At 43.6% G+C, this 22566-nt stretch overlaps 1 protein-coding gene across 2 annotated transcripts in view; it reads left to right on the forward strand.

Moving 5' to 3' along the window:
• The first annotated feature begins 1054 nt into the window (after positions 1-1054).
• Positions 1055-22566, forward strand: part of PDK3 (pyruvate dehydrogenase kinase 3) — a 66253-nt gene continuing 44741 nt past the window's right edge. The window contains exon 1 of one of the 2 annotated variants that reach the window (XM_027054685.2): positions 1055-1340. In XM_027054685.2, the coding sequence (XP_026910486.1) occupies positions 1235-1340 (106 nt within the window). In that variant the 5' untranslated portion in view covers positions 1055-1234. The remainder of the gene's footprint in view (positions 1341-22566) is intronic. The other variant, XM_027054684.2, reaches the window with a different exon arrangement.

The raw sequence follows: 22566 nt of genomic DNA on the forward strand, positions 1-22566 counted from the left end.
GTAAGCATAGATTCCTGTCCAACTGTGGTGGTGCTAGTGGTGGTGAAGCATGAAAGAGTCAAGGAGCTGTCCTATGGTGGTGGTGGTAGGTGAGGGGGTGTGAAAGATAATGCCAATGACCTTACATTTGATCCTTTCCAGTGGTAGTGCTGGTGAAGGTATGAAACAGCCAGTGACCTTATAATTAATCCTGCCCATTGGTGTGAGGTGGAGTATTGGGGAGCGGGGAGGCACGAAACCAAGTGTCAGTGATCTTAAAATTGATACTGTCCAACGGTGGTGGTGATGGCATGAAACAGAGTCAGTGACTTAATTAATCTTGTCCAAAGGTGTTGGCCACAGGTGGGAAGGTGTGTGTGTTGGGGGGGGGGGATTGGTGGGAACGAGGAGCGGCAGCCCATGAAAGAGAGTCGGTAACCTAACATTCTTGTCCAAAAGTGTTTGAATGAGACCCGGAAGGGTGGGGAGGTGGAGGTGGAGGGGTGCGGTGGGCTACGAAACAGAGCCCGTGACGTTACAATTAAGCCTGTCCAATGATGGGTGGGGGTGGAGGGGGCATGAAACAACCAGTGAGTTTCATCTGCTCAAAGGTGGTGGTGGGGTGGAAAGCATGTAATAGCCAGTATAGTTAAGTGGTAAACAGAACATGAAAATTAAAGTGTCAAGCTGCAACGAGAATTCTGAAGTCCAGTCGCCAGCCCGTCCAGGGAAGGCCCCCCCCCCCCCCCGGAAGAGGTCCCTGCGGTTGAGGCGGGCCTGGAACGAGGCACAGGATTGGATTCTGGGTGTGGGTTCCAGGCCTCCTCACAGTCCTCTGGCACCTTCGCTACCTTTCGGCAGCGGAGGACTTAGCCGGAGGCGGGGCTCAGCGCCAGGAGCCAGGGTGGGAGGTGCCGGCTTCTGGGAGAACTCAAGCAAAAGAAAGCGAGGCCGGCAGCGGCGAATCAGCGGCCGGCGCGTGCGGCCGCGCGCCCCTCTTGCCCCCCGCGCCCTTCGTGCGCCGCGTACGTGCGGCGGCCGGCTCCGCCCCCGTGGGCGGGCCCTGGAGAAGCCGCGGGCGGCCGGCAGCGGCCCGGGAGCTGCTGCTGCTGCGGCGGCTGCACCCGCGGCGCCGGAGCCGAGGTGGGGGCCGGTGTGAGCGCTCGGCAGACGTGTTCGATCCGCGCGGCTCGGCTGCACTGGCTCCTGCGGCTGCCTAGGCGTCTCGGCTGGTCGGTGCACGGCCTCGGCGAGGATGCGGCTGTTCTGGTGGCTGCTGAAGCAGCCGGTGCCTAAGCAGATCGAGCGCTACTCGCGTTTCTCGCCATCGCCGCTCTCCATCAAGCAGTTCCTGGACTTCGGTGAGTGCGGGGCCGCGGGCCCCCACGGTCGCCACGTTCCCCACAGCCCCCGGGACGCGGGGCCGCTGCCTTCCAGGCCCGCCGCGGGTCTCCCCGGCCTCGGGGCAAAGTCCGTGGGAACCGCGGGCGGGGCTCCGGGATGCCCGGGGTCTCTCCCAGGGACTCGGATTTCAGGGCGCCGAGGGGCAGGGCCTGGCACTCACACACCGGCCAGGGCTTTACCTGAAAACCCAGAAACCGCGTCCGAGGACCCTTGTCGGGCGGGACGCCCCAGACCTGCTTCGGTAGCTTCAAATCTACTTGACACAGACCTCACCGCCCTTAAAACTTAGTAGCGGAATGTGGGTGGCTTTTTAATATTTTTGTTAGATTTGTTAGATCCTTTCTGTTGTTGTTGGGTAAGCGCTGTTTAGAAACATCTTGAGGTCGAATACATTATGCAATGGCATTTTGTTCCTTTTTTGCCCTAAGGTGCTCCTGTGTGCCTGGAGCGCCAGGACTCGAACTGTTGTCTTTTTCGTGTTAGGTTAAAGCAGTTAGAGGCCTGGACTGCGAACGCCTTACATGCTGGGGAGGAGGGGACGCGTGGGCTCCTAGCGTCAGAGCAGGGTCTGATACACCCCGGGTCTCAGTGCCAGCACCTTTCATCGCGCCTCTCCTTTTGTGTCCCACCACCTTGTCCCCCCGTCGGGTGGGCTGGTGGGCAGTTCACACGGATGAAGGTGGGAGCGCAGAAGCCCCGGCCCTCACCCTGTCTGAGAGGCCTAGCTGAAATGGGAATAGATGCCACCACCTTATGTTAACCGGATCGTGTTTCCCCAGAGTGGTGCCTTTTCAGCCACTGAGCGAATACTTGCAGTCGCTGGAGGCGAGGGAGCTGGTTGTGAGACACCTGACAGTAAAACAAATGTGCGCACCCGGGTGTCCGAATGGAGGTCAGCATCCTTGGAGGGGAATAAAATGGGGCAGCAAACATGCCCTGCGCTCTCAAGGGAAAATAATGGGGCGTCTGTTCATTTAATGAATTTTATGTGAATGTAAAGGGATCATATCAGGTGGGAATAAAAACTACAAGTGCAGAGGAGGTAGAACATACAGGGAGGATCTGGCAGGCAAAATGCGATGTTGTGTGTATACTTAAAAAGTTGGGGTAGGAAGAGAGGAATAGGTTAAAGTTAGGCCAGATTAAATTTTAAGAACCCACTTTGCCAGAGAATCAGGAGGAAAGTCAAAGTTCAATGAGATGTTGACCTTTGCATCTTCAGCTTCCCCCCTAAAAGCTTTTCAGTCGTTCACTATCTCTGGCCACTTGTGAGAGTTTTAGAGGTTTGAAGCAGCCCCTGACTTCAGGATTTAGAAAGAAGATGCCACCATTGCTATAAATAGCGTGTTTCCCATCCCCACTTTATGGTTTAGAGATGATTCCAAAGATGTCAGCTTCATCGGGGGTGAACCGGGCTAGGTTAATTCACAGTAAAAGGAGCAGAAGGAGTCCAGAAATCCCGAATTTCCTTCTTCCACCCTCAAAGTTAAAATGATAGCTGTTGTGATAGGCTAGCGAAATTTCGGTTGATTTATTCCTATAGCAGCTAGTATCTCCCCGTGTTAAGAGATGTCTTGCAAGAATGTTACTTGAGTAGGAAGACCACAGTGGAGGATAGTGTTAGCGTGGAAAACCCCATGGGACCAGTATCTGGGAATAAATGTTCTAATTTTTTTCTGCCACTATCTCAAGAGGATGGCCTTGGCTAAGTGAGCCTCACTGGGGTTCGTTTTCCTCATGAATGAAACGTGTGGATTGTTTCAGGTAATCTGTAAAACACAACTCCCAAAATATGTGATTGTAGTTTCAAAGGAAAAGGGATGAGCCTTTCAAAAGAAAACAACCAAATCTCTTGATAGATATTTCCCATAAAAGGCTTCTGACCTATTTTGGGAGAGGTGGAGGGATACACTAATCTAGGATAATGGAAGAAGCCTAATAATTGAAGTCTTTTCCTTATAAGGAAGCCCACAGAAGAGCTATATATAATTGTAGTGGAATTTGCTAGAAACTACAAGCCTAGTTTGTCATATCCAGAGACAGGTGGCAGGCAGCCTATGTTTAATGACAACAAGCAGAAGAAGAGAGACCGTCTCAACTTCTACCTTTCTTTTAGTTCTTCTAGCTCTTGATAGTTCTATTTTGGCAAATAATGTAGGAGTTTGAGAATTTAGAACAGATGTGGGGATATTTTTAAGGTGAGAAGGAAGAAGAGTAAAAAGGCTGAATGCCTTCTTATGATTGGTGGAAACTGGATAAAGGCCACCTCAAATGCTTCAAGGACCAGCTGGGAAGCAGCAAATGACTACATGAAGCCAGCCAGGTGGGGACTGTGGCAGACTCCCAGGTATGTGCTGGCTCCCAGAGGGGTGGTTGATTGGCACTGATTCAGTATATTTTATTTTATTTATTAAAAAAAATTTTTTTTTCAACGTTTATTTATTTTTGGGACAGAGAGAGACAGAGCATGAACGGGGGAGGGGCAGAGAGAGAGGGAGACACAGAATCGGAAACAGGCTCCAGGCTCTGAGCCATCAGCCCAGAGCCCGACGCGGGGTTCGAACTCCCGGACCGCGAGATCGTGACCTGGCTGAAGTCGGACGCTTAACCGACTGCACCACCCAGGCGCCCCATGATTCAGTATATTTTAAAAGACCTGAGGCTCGGGGTGCCGGGCTGGCTCAGTCTGGGAGTGTGCAACTCTTGATCTTGGGGTCATGACTTGGAGCCATGCTTTAGGTGTAGAGATTACTTAAAAATAAAATCTTTAAAAAAATAGGGGCACCTGGGTGGCTCAGTAGGTTAACCATCTGACTCTTGATTTTGCTCCAGTCGTTATCTCAAGGTGCATGAGTTCTACCCCCTCGATGGGCTCTCACTGACAGCACCAAGCCTGCTTGGGGTTCTCTCTCCCCCTCATTTCTTCCCCTCCCCCTCATGCGCCTTCTCTCTCTCTCAAAATGAAAAGACAAGAACTGAGGCTCAAACAAAGTAGATACGTGGACCATGTTGACCTCCAGGCCACCGTTTGGTGACCTTTACGATTTTTTTCCCTGGCTCCTTTACAAACGGGACATACATTTTTGACTGAGTAATCAGACAGGAACCAAAGAAAGTATATACACATGATTCTGTGTTACGGTATTTGTGATAACCATGTTAACAAATAACTTGTAGTTTCTATGGCCACTGAAATAGCTTTATTTATTTATTTATTTGAGCACGAGCAGGGGAGAGGGGCAGAGGGAGACAGAATTTTAAGCAGGCTCCATGCTCAGTGTGGAGCCCAACATGGTGCTTGATCCCACGACCCTGGGTCCATGATCTGAGCTGATACCAAGAGTCAGACACTCAACAGACTAAGCCACCCAGGTGCCCCGAAATAGCGTTATTATATTAGTATATCCACACTAGTAAAATACGGAGATTATCTTCCTTGTTTAAGAGTGAGGATTAAAACCGGTTGTTACTTCAGAAGGAGTGATTTTATTTTTATTATAAGTTTTTTAATGTTTGTTTATTTTTGAGGGAGAGAGGGAAGGAGGGAGACACAGAATCCGAAGCAGGCTCCAGGCTCCAAGCTGTCGGCATAGAGCCCTACATGGGGCTCGAACTTTCAAGAGCCATGAGATCATGACATGAGCCAAAGTTGGACACCCAGCTTACTGAGCCACCCAGGCACCCCAGTGATTTTATTTTAAAGGAAGGGTTCTCATTCTCGACACTCCTGACATTTGGGACAGGTCATTGTTGGGAGTGTGTCCTGTGGGTTGTTGGAAGTTTACTAAAGCAGTGTCACTGGCCTCTACCCACTAGATGCCATTAGCCACTAGATGTCACCAGTTGTGACAACCGAATGTCTCCAGACAGCGCCATACCCTTGAGGGGAGCAAAATCACCCTTTGTGGAGGACTGCTGCTGGAAAGTACTGGGTTTAATGCCTGGGTCCCATACCTCAAACTTCTCATGTAAATGGCCTGCAGGTGGGGTGCATGGCACTGGTATTTTTTGAAGATTCCCAGGTTGTCCTTAAGCATAACCAGCATTGAGAACCGCTAATTAGATGACCGTCCGATCTAGAATACCGTTGCCCTTTCATATGTGTGCCATTTTTTCTATGCCCTTTAAAATAATGAGTTTCTAGGGGCGCCTGGGTGGCTCAGTCGGTTAAGCGGCCGACTTCGGCTCAGGTCATGATCTCACGATCCGTGGGTCCGAGCCCCGCGTCGGGCTCTGTGCTGACAGCACAGAGCCTGGAGCCTGTTTCAGATTCTGTGTCTCCCTCTATCTGACCCTCCCCTGTTCATGCTCTGTCTCAAAAATAAATACAACGTTAAAAAAATTTTTTAACTAAATAAAATAATGAGTTTCTTGAACTCAGTCTTTACCTGAAATATGGCCTTCCGCACAGGGAGCAAGTATAGCAAGCATAGTGTTTTAAATGGATTATGAGTTTATAGTGGCAATAGTGCTTCCTAAAGGGTGGGATTTTTTTTTAAAAACGCGATTTTTCTCTTGATCTGAGATTGGAGTTACATGGTTTCAAATTTAAAAAGTGCTCAGGGCGCCTGGGTGGCTCAGTCCGTTAGGTGTCCGACTTCAGCCTAAGTCATGATCTCGCAGGTCCTGAGTTTGGGCTCCATGTCGGACTCTGTGCTGACAGCTCAGAGCCTGGAGCCTGCTTCTGATTCCGTGTTTCCCTCTTTCTGCTCCTCCCCCACTCACACTCTGTCTCTTTCTCTCAAAAATAAACATTTTTTTTTTTCAAAAACGCAACAGGACGTAGACAGAAATGTCACCTTCCTACTTTTGTCCACTAGCCTCCCCATTTATTGCATAAACGGCAACTCGTTATAGTTCTGTCCGTACCTTGCTTTTAAAACTTTGTACCTTAGAGATTTCCAGTCTTTATCTACAGCACTTCCTTTTTCTTTTTTAGGGCTTCTGAGAGTTTGTTTATATAAGTGTTCTAGAATTCACTAGCCAACTCCCTCTTTATGGCTACTAGGTCTTTCCAGTCTTTGCTGTGACAACCAATGCTGCGGCGAGTTGTGTGGATCATTCTGTGCATGTACGAGTATGTATAGAGGACATACTCCTAAATGTGGGATTACTACGTCAGAGTGTGTGCGCATTTGAAATCTTCACACACATTGCCAAATCGCTTTCCAGAGAGATTGTTTATCCTCTCGCTAGAAGTTTCTGGAAGTACCACCTATTTTCCTCTGCTTTTACCAAATTGTCTTCAAACTTTCGATGAATGAAAAGTGGTATCTAGTGAGAATTTTTTCTCCTCGAGTAAACAATTTTTTATTTTCTTTTTTTTCTTATGGGAGGTTTTGAGTATAGACAGAAATAGCAAGAATTGACTCTTGAACTCCTGGGTTCATTATATTAATATCCACGTGCTGTCTGTAGATCCTGCGTGTACGTGCAGTCTGTTAGATTTTCTTATCGGTGACATGCTTGTTTTAGAAAAAAACCTTTTGCTTCTATATTAAGACCAATTTGTCTCTCGAATGATCTGTCCTTTAAAGATTTGGTAGAACCCCCCTGTGCAACCTTTTAAACCTAGTGTGTTTAGGGACTGTTGCTCTTTCTGTATTTTGTGCTATTGATCTGTATAGATTTTCTTCTAGAGTCCATTTTATATTTCCTTAGAAAATTGTCCTAGTCATTGAGGTTTTAAGTCCATTTGCATAGCTGAGATAGTAGTCTCTTAGCAGTCTTAATTTTCTCTGTGGCTGTTCCTCTATTTTATATTCCCCCCTCCCCTTTTTGATGAGATTACATGGGAATTTATGATTGGATTCCTCTATTAGTTTTATGACTTTTGTCTTCTAGTTCATTAATGTCCACTTTGACTTTGTTAATGCCCTCTGAGCTCCTCAATATCCTTGGGTTTATTTTGCTCTTCTTTTTTCTTTTCAAGTTGGACATTTGGTTTCTTTTCTCTTTGGCTGTTTGTTTTAGTATTTAAGGCTCCAATTAGTCCTCTGAGCACTGCTTAGCTGCTGACATGTACAGTATTTGATCCTCTCTCCTCCCTGCTCTTCTGCATCTTCAGATTTTTGTTCTTCTGTGAACTAAGAGTTGGTGGACCTTTTAAATTTTCGGTACAGGTGCATCCTGTATTTTAATTTTCTTGATAGTTTTGTTGCATTGTGATCAGCAAACGTTGTCTGAATTATTCCTTTAATTTCTTGATGTTTACTTTGTAGCCCGTGTATGATCATTTCCTGTGAATGTTCCTTGGGCAGCAAAAAGATGATGTTCTCTTCTCAGGTTACAGAGTTTGATATTCCGTATCTGCCATATTAGGTTATTTAAATTTCCTATACCTTTACTTTTTATTTTATCTACTTGATCCATCATGACCTGAGAGAAGTTCAATTCTCGTCATAGAATTTTGTTTCTCCCTATCTCTCTTATAGTAGTATTTCCTTTATCTTGTTTGTTGCTTAGACATTCTTAACTGTCATGCCCTCATTGTGAGACGTAGCCTTTAGCAATACAGAGTGCTGCCCTTTTACTAGTTTAATGCTTTTAAGTCTGGACTCAACCTTATTTGACATTGAGATCTAGATCCCCATTTTCCTCGTGTTTACATTTTCTGGTAGAGCATTGCTATTTTATTTTGTTTTTTAATTTTTAGTCCTTTATTTTCAGTCTTTCTGAAACGTGGTATAAAGTTAGGTTTTGCTTTGTGAATCAAACTTTTCCTTTTATGTGGTGAAGTTTAACCGATACATATGTTTGCTGATATGAAAGATCCATCATCTGTAATTTTCTGTTGCTTTCTATTTTTAATACCTCAATTTTTCTGCTGTATTATATATCTTTATCTGCTGTTTTATTATAGTTATTTTAACAGTGAGGTTTGAATTTTTGGTTCCTGTGATTATGTTAGGCCCTCTTTGTCCAGTAAGGTCACCGCTAGCCACTTGAGCCTAGTTAGCACTTGAAATGTGGCTAGTGTGGCAGAGAAACTGAATTGATTTCAATTTCAATTTAAACTGGATGCTCGATGCAGTTAAGTGGAAAACTTTTAGCTCTGTTTAGAACAGTTTGGATATGTGAATCTACCTTAAGTGTAATGATGAAATCTAATTATAGGTCACTTATTTCTGGTAGAAATTTAGGTTTTGAATTGAGTTGTGCTAAAAGTATAAGATACACGGTGGACTTCAAAGACTTACTGTAAAAATTGGCAAAATGTCTCAATATATTTTTATATCGATTTCATGTAGACATAATATTTTGGATATGTTCGGATTGTTTGGCTAGTTTAAATAAACTGTCCCAACTTTCACCTGTTTCTTTGTGAGTTAATGTGGCTGGTAGGAAATGTTCAAATACACATGTGGCTCACATTATGTTTCTATTGGACAGTGAGGCTTCAGATAGTATACATTGATTCCTTAGTAGGAGTGATAGAAGTATCACATTTTAGTGTTCAGAATGAACACGTATTGATTTTCTTTTGCAACAGAACTTGCACAGTGTTCTCCTTATGAACCTGTTACTCTTGGGATTTGGGGATTAATTTGTCTTTGAAGGGCAGCTCATGCTCATGGTGGTTCTTTGTTATATTTGCAAAGGTTTGGGTTCTTTTTTTCCGTCAAGGAGTTGTTAGGAATTCAAACTTCTCTTAGTGATCTAAGGAAAGGAGAACTCAGACTAAGACATACATTAAAGACAGAACCTTCTGAATCTTGAATGAGTTCATAGGAAATGATTCACATTTTCATCTGGACCTGCTTTTCATCTTCCCGTCTCACTCTGGCCACTTCTGTTTCCTTCATTCATCATTTTGATCCCCTTCCTGCAGACTTACTTCCCCTTTTGTTTTATTTTCCAGTTCCTTTGCACTTGTCTTTTGCACAGCTGCACCGGTATTAAAGGTGTTTGCTCCAGCCTCCTCTTATTTTATTTTATTCTATTCACAACCGTCTCTTTCTAGAGGGCGGCGCTCACCCCTTTGGAACTTCTCACGCTTTCTTCAGCTGTCTGCTGTCTGCAGAGGGGGCGCTCTGTCATTGGTGATTACTGGCTCCATATAAAGGGTGTGAAACACCCTGTTACTTTAGTCAGTTAGTATATAAGATTAAACTTCCATAGGGGCACCTGGGTGGCTCACTCGGTTAAGCATCCTGGTCTTGATTTTGGCTCAGGTCATGCCTTACAGTTGGTGAGTTCGAGCCCCGTGTTGGGCTCTGCTGACCGCTTGGAGCCTGCTTGGGATTCTCCCTGCCCCCCACCCCAGCCCTTCCCCCACTCAAAATAAATAAGTAAATATTAAACGAATAAAAACATAAAAACCTTTCATAATGTCCCCACATTTAAATATAGCATCTCCCAAATAAAACCACCAGAAAGCAGGTTGTCTGACAGTCCTGGCTTCTTTTCACAGAAAAGATGTCTGCCACAGTCACACTGGTTCTCTGAACCTAGGAGCCTTTAGTTGTTAGAAGGCACCAGCCAATTTCCTTATTTTTATTGTTCTTGAGGTTTAAGGGCCCAGCCACTTTCTGTTTTCCTTTAGAAAGTATTTTAAGATTCCACTACCTGCTGAAAAGTTGACTTTGGTTTCAAATGACTTGTCTTTGAAAAGTCTTGGTTTTTTTTTTAAGTCCTTTTGCTCTTCGAAGCCTGATTACCACTGGAGAGAAGAGTGGTTTTATTTACGGAGGAAATGAAAAGGTTTTTTTAATTATCATGTTAGGAAAAAGGAAAAACAATTGCATTGTTTCCGAATGTCTTTATTTTGTACCTGTATGTACATGTACGTGATACACCTTTTCTCTAAGCAGGAAGGTTTTTCTGCTGTGAAGAGTTGCCAAGAATTAGACTAACCTATTTGGAGACAGAAGCCAACTGTTCAGAATTAAAGGGGAAGAGAACGATTTCAGTCAGGGTAAAGATACCTAACTTGGCTTCATGCATCTTGATCAGTATTTAAGTTTAAAGACAGAATTGGCCCTTTGGGTCCTTAGTGATCAGATAGCATTGGATTTCAACATAATCTGGTTTATCAGGCTCTGGGCACTAAAGTTGAGGCTTTGGCTTCGTTGTCTTTGCAGTTTTGTGTGCGACTCTTTGTAGCTTTGAAGGGGCGGCATGGCCACACTTGCTGACCTCTTGGGTGGTTTTCTCCCACTAAGCTTTAGGAAATTCAGGCTATTGGCAAGATTTGAGAAACTATGGATTTGTTACTGGATGGAATGAGAAAATATTATCGCTTTTCCTTTTTTCTTTATATTGTATGGGCGTTACGTTATTTGACTTCGCTGATAAGCTGACGTCAGAGTTGGGCAAATGCTTTTTGTTTTTGGAATACCATATTCGAAGATATGTCGAACTATATAGCCTGAGGGCCAGTCCCCTGTTTTGTTTTTTAATTAATAGACTTTAGTTTTAAGAGTAATTTTAAGACCATGGTGAAAGGGAAGGGGAAAAATAGTTACAAAGAGAGAGGGAGGAAAGCATACAATACGAGACTTAAATACAGAGAACAAACTAAGGGTGGATGGGGGGCGTGGGGGAGAGGGGAAAATGGGTGATGGGCATTGAGGAGGGCACTTGTTGGGATGAGCACTGGGTGTTCTATGTAAGCGATGAACTATGGGAATCTACCCCAAAAACCAAGAGCACACTTTACACACTGGATGTTAGCCAATTTGACAATAAATTATATTAAAAAAAATTATTTTAGGCTCACTGCAAAATTGAGCAGAAAGTACAGGGAGCGCCCATGCACAGCCCCTCCCCAGTTACAGCCCTTCCACCCCACCATCAACATCCTGCACCAGTGTGGGGACATTTGTTACAATTGATGAACCAACATTGGCCCATCACAGTCCATAGTTGATGTTAGGGTTCCGGTCTTTGTCTTGAACACTCTCTGGGTTTTGACCTCGCCTGTTTTTGTAAATAAAGTTTTATTGGAACATGCCCATGTATTACATATTGTCTGTGATTTCTGTCCCTCCACAAAAGCAAAGTTGGCCATTTGGCCCACAGAGCCACAAATGATTGCTGTGTGGCCCTTTACAGAAGTACCTCTCTCTAGTCTAAGCTAATGGCAGCCTGTTAAAGGAGCCTTTGCTGTGATTGCTCTAAAATTTGGATTTAAATGATGAAGATCTGTTTCTCCCAAATGCCAGTGAAAGCAAATACTGTATTGGCTCTCTGAAGCGTAACATGAAGTTAGCTAAGACCTTTCCAGGTAATCCATGATTTACCTATGTGGTATGTGCCCCTGGGGGGAGTGACCATGTGAAAGGGAAAGTTTAAGGGTTCTAGTTTCTCCACAGCCCTGCCACAGTGAGGTGTTATGATTTTAATTGTGTAATAGGTAACATAGAAGCTAAGTGTTTTACTTTTTTTCCCTGTGTGGTTTATTTTCTGCATTTTGTTGTGTGTAAAGTGCCCTTGACCGCTTACTAACTAGAATCTGGAGTTTTAACATTTTCATGAATTCTTGTATCTGTTTGGCATGGTAACCTATTGTACTGTGTAAGTATCATTGCCCACCATGTTCCCTTTTTTGGTAGAGTAATTATCAGAGTATGCAATTAAAGGCATTTGGAAAGAATATCACCTGTAATTCTTCCATCCATTTTTTTGTGATAGTCTTCCAGCTTTTGCCCATACGTTTGCATGTATTATGACTGAATGCTAGTTTCCTTTTTGTTTAGTGCACAGTCTGAGTTTTTTTATGCTCAGTCAATTACAGTGCTTTTATCATGGTCAGATTTATCACCTATAGCATTTTGCAAATTGTTACTAAACCCCTCTGGAATTTATTGCCATTTCTGATGGGACTTTTGCAGCTAACTCAGTTTGGCTCTGTTCTGTTTTCTAGTTGCATAGCAACAGTTCTTAAGGCCTGAAATCTTTCGCCGTGTTTCTGTTTTTATCACATGCTAAGTTCACAGAGTAGTTTATATTTGTGGATTCTATTCAGTAGGACAGCTTTTCTGATTTTAACGAAGTAGTATATGTTAACCTTTGCCTCATAATTTGTGTTGAAATTTGGTAAGGACGATTCTTTATTTCCATATTTTTTAAGAAATTCTTGCTGTACCTGCCCACTTATTCTTTTTGATAAATTAGTTAACTTACAGGAAAACGTGTTAAGGGGAGTGTGGGTGGCTTACCTGACATTAATTGAAACTGACCTGGCAGCATTCACCTAGCCCATTTCACTTTCATGGTATGTGGGGGGATCAGTTTACCTCCATGCTTCCCCTACGGGCAGAGCCAGGTTTGATTGAGGCCCCTGGTGGTATCTTTCATATCCTTCAAGGAGAGCCCTATTCCTGGTCAGTGTCTCGTCTTTTCCCAGATTATACTTTCTGCCACAGTGAATGGCACAAAAATTACAGCAAACTATTCCATTTACAGATTTATATTTATATTTATATTGTATATACATATACAGGTCCATATTTATATTGCCTCTGATTGAACAGTTGGGGTTCTAACTCACTGGTAGATTATTTCCCTAAGCATCACACAGGCAGTCATTATTTTACTTTCATTCTTAGACATGATACGTGATTCCAGTCGGACCATTTGAGTTGTACCAACGTTGCTTGCTTTCTTACTAGGGCATGGGTGTCAGTATATAATAGTTTCACTGTTGGGAATAAATTACTAAATACCTCTAACATTTTCCTGGAGTGGGAAGTTAAATATTTCCCGATGTCTTCTTGGCCAAAAAACAGTAGGGGCCTTTGAGATGTGCAACATACCTTTCTTTCCCCAGCAAATGGTTAGATTTTCACAGCTCAGAGCATATTCTGGGTTTTATCTGAACGTCTCCTGGGACCTGTCCTAGTAGAATATAGTGTTTCCTTAAACTTGGTAGCAGGTATTCCTTAGTATCTGATTGCCAACTTTGTATAAATTTGGTTAGTTTCTCTTCCCATTTGTGATATTAAATAGAAAGCAAAAGGGTAATTGCTATATTACTATACCTATCTATACTGGTCATGTAGTGTGGTCGTGACCCCTTTATTTCTAATCAACTCCTAAGCTACTTGCTCGCAGTGAGTCCCCCTTCTCTAGAAACTGCCCTGTGTACAAAGGGAGCCCACGTCTCTGGTTAGCATTCTGTACAGATTCTCTGCCACGCTGTCTCCAACCTGCATACTCCTAGTTCTGCTTCTTAGCTTGGTTTTAGAAACTGTTGGAGAAGGAAATTAAAATGGACTCTGTGTAAACTGAAAAAGATCGAGCAGATTCCAGCAGCATTTTCTGAGTACTTACCAACACTTGGTATAAAATACACTATTGTCGAGTTCTGACAACAGTCGTGTCCATGTTACAAATTGGGAAACTGAGGCTCGGGGCCGTTAAGAAAAGTACCCACACATACAGTCGAGCCGAGGACCCATGACCTGCTCGTCGTACCACCCCTCTGTAGCTGAGGAAGTAGGTAAGGATTGTGCGCAGTGTGGAAACAAAACCCACCAGAGGGGAAGGATCGACGAGAACACCGTCGCCGCTTGGCAGGAGTCACCACGTCCTGAAGTACGGCCATCTCCTTCATGAGTGTGTTCAGCAGTTTTTATCTTTCCTGTGTAGGATCATCTAAAGGACAAGGAGAAAGAAGATAGTGGTAACGCTGAGAAGTCTCTTAAGACTATGAGGACATCCTCGGTCAGCTTCCTAAGAGGCTGAAACAAATCTCAGACATGAAAATAGAGACTAAAAATAGACGGGTAAACAGCCACTGTCTGAGCCTGAGGGGTTTTTGATTTGCCTTCCCTGGTTGGATTTTTTGTGATTAATGTTAGTCGGTGGTCTTCAGTCCTGCCTCTCACGAGAATAATCTGGGCTGCTCCTAAAACTAGTGGCACCTGCCCCTCTTTGAGGCCAGTGAATCAATCCCCAGACGTTGTGTCTAGGCGCCAGGATCTTGGCGTTACCCACGTGATTGTGATGTGCTGAGAACTGTGTTAGATCCAGTAGACTGTTGGCCTAAGCCTAAGAGCCATGAACCACTTCAGAGGATGGGGTCCGAGCTGCTGAAGTTTAGCACTTGAACACCTGGACTTGGAATGAAGTGGAAACAGAAGCTTTGGGAAACTTCTAGATAAATGTGAGGCAGGGGGAAATACATCAATTTAGATGTGTTAGTCCACGTTTATGAACCCTATGACTTTGTGGCATGCGTTCCTGCTGTCCCTACCTCTCCCTCGAAGGCTTGTTTCATAGAAGTGGTTTCTGGGAATGTGCACCATGTTAACCCTCTTGTCCTTCATCCACAGCATCCTTAGGGGCTTTCTGGGTGGAGAACACAATTAGAAGAACACATATGAAAGGATGCACTCTTTTTCTTGATCTCTGGCTCCTTTCCTTGGCTGCCTCCTCACCGCAGTGCTCTCTCCATACTCGTCTGAGATTTGACATTACTACGCACAGTTGGTGTACGATAAATAAATGAATAGAGATACGAACCAACATCTAACCCTCTCTGATGCATTCAGTGGGACCTTGAGCTTAGAGATCATCTCTCCAACGTCCCTAATTTTATACATGGCAAAGTACAAGTCCTGAATAAGGAGCAGAGACTTCCCAAATCATCAGGTAGCTGTTGACATGACATCTTGACCAACTCTTCCAAGGTGAACCAGAAATTATTCTTTCCAGGAGGCAAAGGCAAATCACTTTATCTCGCTACACTTCAGCGTATTAAGCTACGGAATCAAAATGCTAGCATCCGACCACAGGCTCGTCGTACTGGTACGGTTGAGAACATGGAGCGCAAGGTGTGGCACGTGGTAGGTGCCCAGTAGATGGTGACTGCTTTCATTACGGGAAGTTAGTGACACAGAACTTCCTGGATGAAATCAGCTTACTGCTAAGAACAAAAGCTGCATAGGGAGCTCTTAACCTTGGATGTTAATTATTTTAAGGTTTGTTGGCTGAAGGTCCCAGCTCTAAAAACTGACCATTTTCCAAGAAACAGCACTTTCAGTTCGTTTGTGCTTGGAGCGTGATTGGCTTTGGATCCTCTTCATTCACTGTAGCGGTTAACTTAACATTTTGCCTCAGTTAGCCTCGAGGATGAGTGCAGTGTGACCTTGACTTAAATGTTCTTGCTCCCAGGACAACAAGGCGTCACGTAATTTACCAGTCCACCATTAGGACTAGATCTTAAACCCCCTCCTGGAATTAGGTTGATAGGAATCTTTGTGGTTGCCGTGTTACTCACATGCTCTGGCTGGACCAAGCTCTGTTTGTGGGATCGGTTCCTAACACATCCATGCCTTTTCTCTCCGCTCTGTGGCCTGACACACCATGCTGACGGTTACTGCCGCTTTATTTTCACCTTCCTACCTCCCTTGGGTTCCTCTTCCCCTAACTTAAAAGATCTAATACCTCTGACCAAATATATAGAATGAAGTGATCTGTCTGTAAGAGGAATTGGCCATTACCAGCAAATATTATGTTGCATCCCTGAGTTGTATTTGCTGTAGTAAGTTTATTCTAAAACTTACTAGGTGTTTTTATTTTCAGTTCTAAGCAGGAAATATTTATTAAACACCTACAGTGTGTTGGATTTTGTGCCAGTGGGCTCTTCAGTATTCTGAGGAATTCTGAGGAATCCTGGGACCCACAGGACATAGAACTCATTGAATGGGGGGAATGGCAGAGGGGTTGTCCAGGCAGAGGACACAGTGTGGGCCTATGGTGAAACCCGTTTACAACTTGCTTTGGTCTCACTTGGCGTACAGAAGGGCGGGTTTCTCCCGAGTGTGTTTATGGACACATATCTACCTTCAAAGAGTGAACAGGACTCTAAAGAGAGAGGATGAGGGCATTAGTGGATGTTAGTCACTTTCTCTCAGCACAGACCTGGATGCCCCTCAGGGAAGGGTCCAGTGACCCTCACCTACCTTAATGACCCTGTCATAGTCAGCCTGTACCCTCCTTCCCTATAAGAACAACCAAAATCATTACATGAAGGTAACATGAGCTTCGCACGTCCGTTGCATATGGTGGCACATTCTGTGTGAGATTTTTGTATTCTTTTTAGAAAATAGAATGGCTCTAGTTACATAGGAAGACCTTTCTGTTAGGAGACTGCTTTTAAAAACAATCTTTTGAATGACTCCATATTTCCCGATGTAAATATACAATGTCGTGATTTATTTTACTCTTCCCTTATTGTTGGATATTTAGGTTGTTCACAGGGTCCCTCCCACACTCTTCGTTTGGAAAAATTTCGGACCTTAGGAAAAGTTGTAAGAATACTACAGTTAACATCCATGTCTGGCACCTAGATCCACCAGTTACTTTGCCATATTTGCTTCTTATCTTTCCCCCCTCTGTCTATCCCTCTTCCTGTCTCTTGCCCTGTCCCTCTCTCAACACATGCCTTTTTGGCTGAACCATCTGAGAGCAAGTTGTAGAGAACGTGATTACCCCTAGATACTTAAGTATGTGTATCCGAAGCATAAGAGTATTCTTATCACACTTGGGGAATTCATCATTGATCTCATGAGAAAACTGAATATTCAAATTTCTCCTCATGGCTGGTGGCTCCAGCACTGGACATCTCAGGTCCAGAACATACTCAGAAGGCACTGTGGCCAAGGAGAGTGCTGAGCTGGACACAGCAGGGCCCAGGAGGGGGCTTCGGCCTCAGTAGCGTACCACAGATAGAGGACGGGAGTGACAGATAGGGCTGGCTGGCTGAAAACCGGAGGATGAACTGGAAGTCTGCGAACAGTAGGGTCATCCTTTACCCCAACCATCAGAACATTAGTAGGTAGGTAATTGTCTGTAGGGAAAGTAGAGGGTACCAGGGGACTCTTCTCTAATGGCATTGAGTGAACTACTTAAGGAGAATTAGGGATCCTGGTGTGCTGTTAGGACCCCACCCAGAAGCCCTGAATAACCAGATATTTGCGGTCCTCACTTCGTTCGTCTTTGAAGGCTGCTTCACTCTCAAGCATTACTGAACAAGCACAGGTCACCAGATGTCTGAAGGAAGTCCACAGTGAAAAACAAACTAAATAAATGGCTGCTCAAAAATGACACCAGAAGAAATAAGTTGAGGCAATCAAAGAGTGCTTTTTTTTTTTAAAGAGTGCTTTAAAATGTAATTTGAGGGGCGCCTGGGTGGCTCAGTCGGTTGAGCGTCCGACTTCGGCTCAGGTCATGATCTCGTGGCCCGTGGGTTCGAGCCCCGCGTTGGGCTCTGTGCTGACATCTCAGGGCCTGGAGCCTGCTTCGGATTCTGTGTCTCCCTCTTTCTCTGACCCTCCCCTGTTCATGCTCTCTCTCTGTCTCAAAAATAAATGAATGTTAAAAAAATTTTAATAAAATGTAATTTGAGAAATCATCCTCTGCACCTCCTCATGATCATAGGGCAAATCCTATTTTCTAAAGATGGCCACACTGATGCTTTCCTACCGTGTGCCCTCATCATCCCTCTCTCAAGAGGAGGAAGGATCTGTCCCCTTCTCCTGGGATCTGGACAAGCTTTGTGACTAGCTGTTTGACTTCCGAGCCTGGATCATAAAAGGCCATGCAGCTTCACCTTGTTCACCGAACCCGTGCAAGAATCCAGCTAACCCAAGGCCGCCATGCTGTGAGCAGGCCGATGGAGAGGCCACCAGATAGTGCTCTGGTAGGCAATCCTAGTTGGCAAGTCATCGGCCCAAGGTTCAGACTTATAAATGAGGAGCCTTCGGAACTTCCAGGTCCCCCGTCTAGTCACTGCCTCCTCAGCCCCAGCCTTTGAGTTTTCCAGCTGAGGTCCCAGACAAGCTATCCCTCCTGCATCCTGTCTGAATTCCTAACCCATGGCATTGGTGAGCATAATGAAATAGACATTGAGCTGAAAGAAGATGTTGTTGGGGCATCGAATTTGTTAGGGAATGCGGTGTGTGTGAAATCCCGTCTTTGGCTCTGACGTTTCTGGCTATTAGTAATAATAACCAAAACACAGTCTGACCTAGAATAGAGGCAGCCTTAATTTTGGTAGACGCCCCAGTCTACATATCTTGATGTCTACACTCAGGAGTAAGTTTTCCCAGATAAAGGAAATCTGTGAAACTTCTCAGGCAGTGAAGTACTACTTCTGGACACAGAGTAAATATTTTAAAAGTATAAGTGAAGGACACTTTCTTTTGAAGGCCAATTAATCATTGTTTAGCCCTGGAAAGTCCAAAAATTAATTAATTATGGTTCTAAAATTCAGTGTTTTCAAAAGATTGAAATCTTATAAATGTAACTGTAGAAAAACCGGAGCTGTCCCTAAGATATTATTTTCTCAGTTACATTTTCCCCATTTGAGTATGGTTAATGGTAAAAATACATTGCAGACTCATACATGTAATTGACAGTATTTAGAAAAAAACAGCATAACTAGAATGAGCTGATCAATCTGTTGGTTTTTGATGCCTTGCTATAATTTTCCCTGTTACTGCTCTCCTTTTTCACTCCGTGATTCCATTACTACCTCTCCCAAACCACCCCCCCCCCCCCGCAAGTGTTAAAGCTGAAATATGTGGACAAAGCCCACTAGTAATGCAGACAGGGGACTCTCCATTTTGGGGGGCATGTGCTCAACCCTCTGCTTCAATTATAAGAGACATTATCAGGTCACTTTATTAACTGAAGAAATATTTTTTCTGCTTCCTGTAAATTAATCAGGAAGAGGATTAAAGTTTTACCAGACAGAGGCCACAATGGAAACCAGGTATAAAGAATAAGTCTGAACTCTTGCTCTCAGAAGGCTAGTCAAACGCTCCTTTCTTATCGGTAGCCGTCACCGAGAGGGCTCCCTGCACTTGCTCAAAAGTCATTTGTGTTTCTGTGTCTGTTCATCCTGTGTCTTGGTGAATGGAAAGTTATTTGGAACCTCTTTAGACAAAGCAAATCATATGTAGTAATTGTCTCCAACTTCTCAATGAAAGGGCAAAGTTTGAAAAACTGAGAACAGAAGAGAATTGAAAGGTCATCATATGAGCATGAGAAACTAAAGAAATACGCACGAATGTAGTTAAGCTCAGAATCTTCCCTGCCCTTCACCCACTCCCTCATCATCCTTCCAACAGATACTAGGAAAAAATTTAATTGGTAAAATTGAATAAGGCGAAGCATATAGAGAAATATGGAATAAAAATGGAAAATCAAAATTAAGGAATGTAGGGAAGCCAAGTAAGTGGGGAAAAAATGAAGCTGAATAACTGGAAAGAATAACTGGAAAATACTGGATATGCCAGAAGACTTAGAAAACTTGAGGCCTTCCAAGAGGACATACAATTAAAACCAAAAGGATTTTTTTAGGTTTACTTAAAAAAAAAAAAGATTGTCAGAACCCTTTGATTTAATTTAAACTGAATATCCAATATTAATACATGGGATAAAATACTTTCAACTTACATGAGGAAAACCACAGAAAGGTTAAAAAAATTGGGCCTTTCATATTTATTTTTAGGTTCACTAATTAACTAAAAAAGGCTTACCCCCCTGTATAATTAAGGTACCTGAGTACAAAGAATTAATCTCTAAAGCTAAAGAAGAATGTAGGAGTCAAAACAGATTTTTCAGGTATTGTTTCTTAAAACTACAAACTTCCGAAAGTATTCTCTGTTCTTCCAGTAAATCATTGAGGAGCTACCGTAGATGAGGTACTCCCATTGGTGCCATGGTTGGGGGGGGGTGTCTAGAGACAAAACATGGTTGTTTCTATGGTGGTTGACAACAGGCTGATCATCCAAGATGGCTAGAATAAAGGCTTCCTGGTATTTGGTTATCTTAGACCATTCCTAGTTGTTGAATTTTCTAGTTTGTGCAGAGTTGACCGATGTATGCGTCAAGGCCTTTTATTTCAAAATAAATAAAAGTGGTAGGTAGGGACACAACATACTTTAATCCTTCTTAATCCCTTTTTAATTATGTAGAATCACCAAATGAGCGGAGGCAACCGCACTGAACCAGAATGCAGTCGGGCTCTCGGGGGTTTAGCAAGTATCAGATGATTTGGTCTGGCACCCTGTGGCCTCAGGCTTCTCTGCTTTATCATTGCTGGCATCATTAGTGATGGCTATTTAATGAGCCCCCTCTTCTAAATTTTAAGACGTTGTTAATGTTAAAGGTTAAGCACTTTTTAACCCTTAACGCAGTTCTGTGAAACAGGTACTGTTCTTATTTTATAGCTGGCTACACTGAGGCTTAGAAGTGTAATGTCACCTTCATAGAGCTCCTGAGCCTCAAGTCAGGATTCAAACCCAGGTCTAAGTCTGGCACATGATCTTGGTGTTACTGTTCTGTGGGTCTACAGCCTTTTTTTTTTTTTTTTAAGTTTATTTATTTTCAGAGGGACAGAGAGAGAGAGAAAGTGGGGAAGGGGTAGAGAAAGAGAGGAAGAGAGAGAGAGAATCCCAAGCAGGCTCCGTACCACCAGTGCAGAACCTGATGCGGGGCTCGAACTCATGAAACGCGGGATTGTGACCTGAGCTGAAGTTAGAGACTTAACCGACTGAGCCACCCAGGTGCCCCAAGTCTGCAGTTTTTTATCTGAATTTTCAAGTCCAAAAACCTCTAAAACTTGAAGTTGTTTTCTCATGCCTTTGGTGGCAAAACATGACCTGAACTTATTTGAGGCCATGGTCTCTGTCCTGCTCTCTGTAAATGTTTGCAGATTTCACTGCAGCTGTATTGTGTCTGTATAATAGACCATGTTGCACAATACGTGTACATACTCCTTTTTACCTTCCTAAAATCTGATAACCTTGAAATTCTGAAACCATCTAGCCCTGTGGGTTTCCAGCACAGACAGGGACCTGACCGCCCCTTGCCACCTGCCAGCCTGCCCCCGCTTCTCCTGGTCCTTCCCCTTCCCCTGACCCTAGGCTTCCAATTTGCTGCTACTGACGCGGACATGGCAGTTTGAAAATGGAAACTTTTTGTGTCAAGAAACTCAGGTAATTTTTTTAAATCCCAGGTTCATACTGCCACTCACCATTCTGATTCAACCCCCATGGGCTTCTTCCTCTTCTCTCCTGTTCCCTCACTTCCTTCTCCTCCAGGGAGTACTTCATCATTTCTTTTGTGCTTAAAAAAAAAAAAAAAAAAGGTGTCTTTTCTTTTAACCAGGATGCTAAGTATTTCTCCTAGTGTGTGAAAAGTTAGATGTACCTTTTACCTTAGATAATAACAGGTGCTTCATTTTGTGATGCAATTCACTATGATTTAAAAATCAGCATTTTCAGTACATTTAAAATGATTCGTGTCTAAGAATTATATGAAACATTTTAGGAATGATATATATTACCTGAAGCAAAGCAGCCGGAGTCCTTTTAAATGTTAATCATCTAAAGCCAAATAAGTGTGCATAGAGGAGGTGATGGAAGGTCGTTGCTGGGATACCACGCCCTTCTTCCTTAGTTGGGGGAAAAGTGGAAGACAGAATCATTGATTAGTTAAAGATCTACCCAGGGCCTTCATTCAGTATATTCACTTAGAATAACCGAAGTAAGGGATGAATTGTTTAAGACTAATCTCTTACTCTAACTTTTTTTAAAATGGAGAATGGGGCTCAGGGGTCAGTAGGAGAAAGAAAGGTTCTGCAGATGACTTTCAAAAGTGGATTCTTTATTTCTAGTCTTATTCAGCAGGAAGAGGAAAGGAATAAACCAGAACTTGGCTGCAAGTGTTAGCAAATCAGATTTACTTCTGGATCTCTGATTTGTGGCCTGTATCATGTTTGGAGGAATGGGAAGAGTTGGAGGAGGGTGGAGGAGAAGGGAAAAGGGGCGATGGGCATTGAGGAGGGCACTTGTTGGAATGAGCACTGGGTGTTGTAAGTGATGAATCACCAGAATCTACCTCCAAAACCAAGAGCACGCTGTATACACTGTACGTTAGCTAACTTGACAATAAATTATATTAAAAAAAAAGAATAAAGGAAAGAAAAAAAAATAAGATTGTTACTTGAGCCTTGCTTGTTTCTCTCTGAGCCTGGTCTCAAGGTTGCCCATCTCTGAACATCCTCCCGGCAGTATGGAGCATCAGGAAGGCCTGTGGAATGTGAAGGAGTTGGGATGGACCCATAAGTATCATGGAGAGTAGAAGAAGGACTAATGTTTATGGCTCACCTGCTCTGTGTCAGGCTCCATACACGTTATCACATTTAGTCTTTACAGAAACTGA

The sequence above is a fragment of the Acinonyx jubatus genome, chromosome X (genome assembly GCF_027475565.1).
Source record: "Acinonyx jubatus isolate Ajub_Pintada_27869175 chromosome X, VMU_Ajub_asm_v1.0, whole genome shotgun sequence".
NCBI classification, from domain to species: domain Eukaryota; kingdom Metazoa; phylum Chordata; class Mammalia; order Carnivora; family Felidae; genus Acinonyx; species Acinonyx jubatus.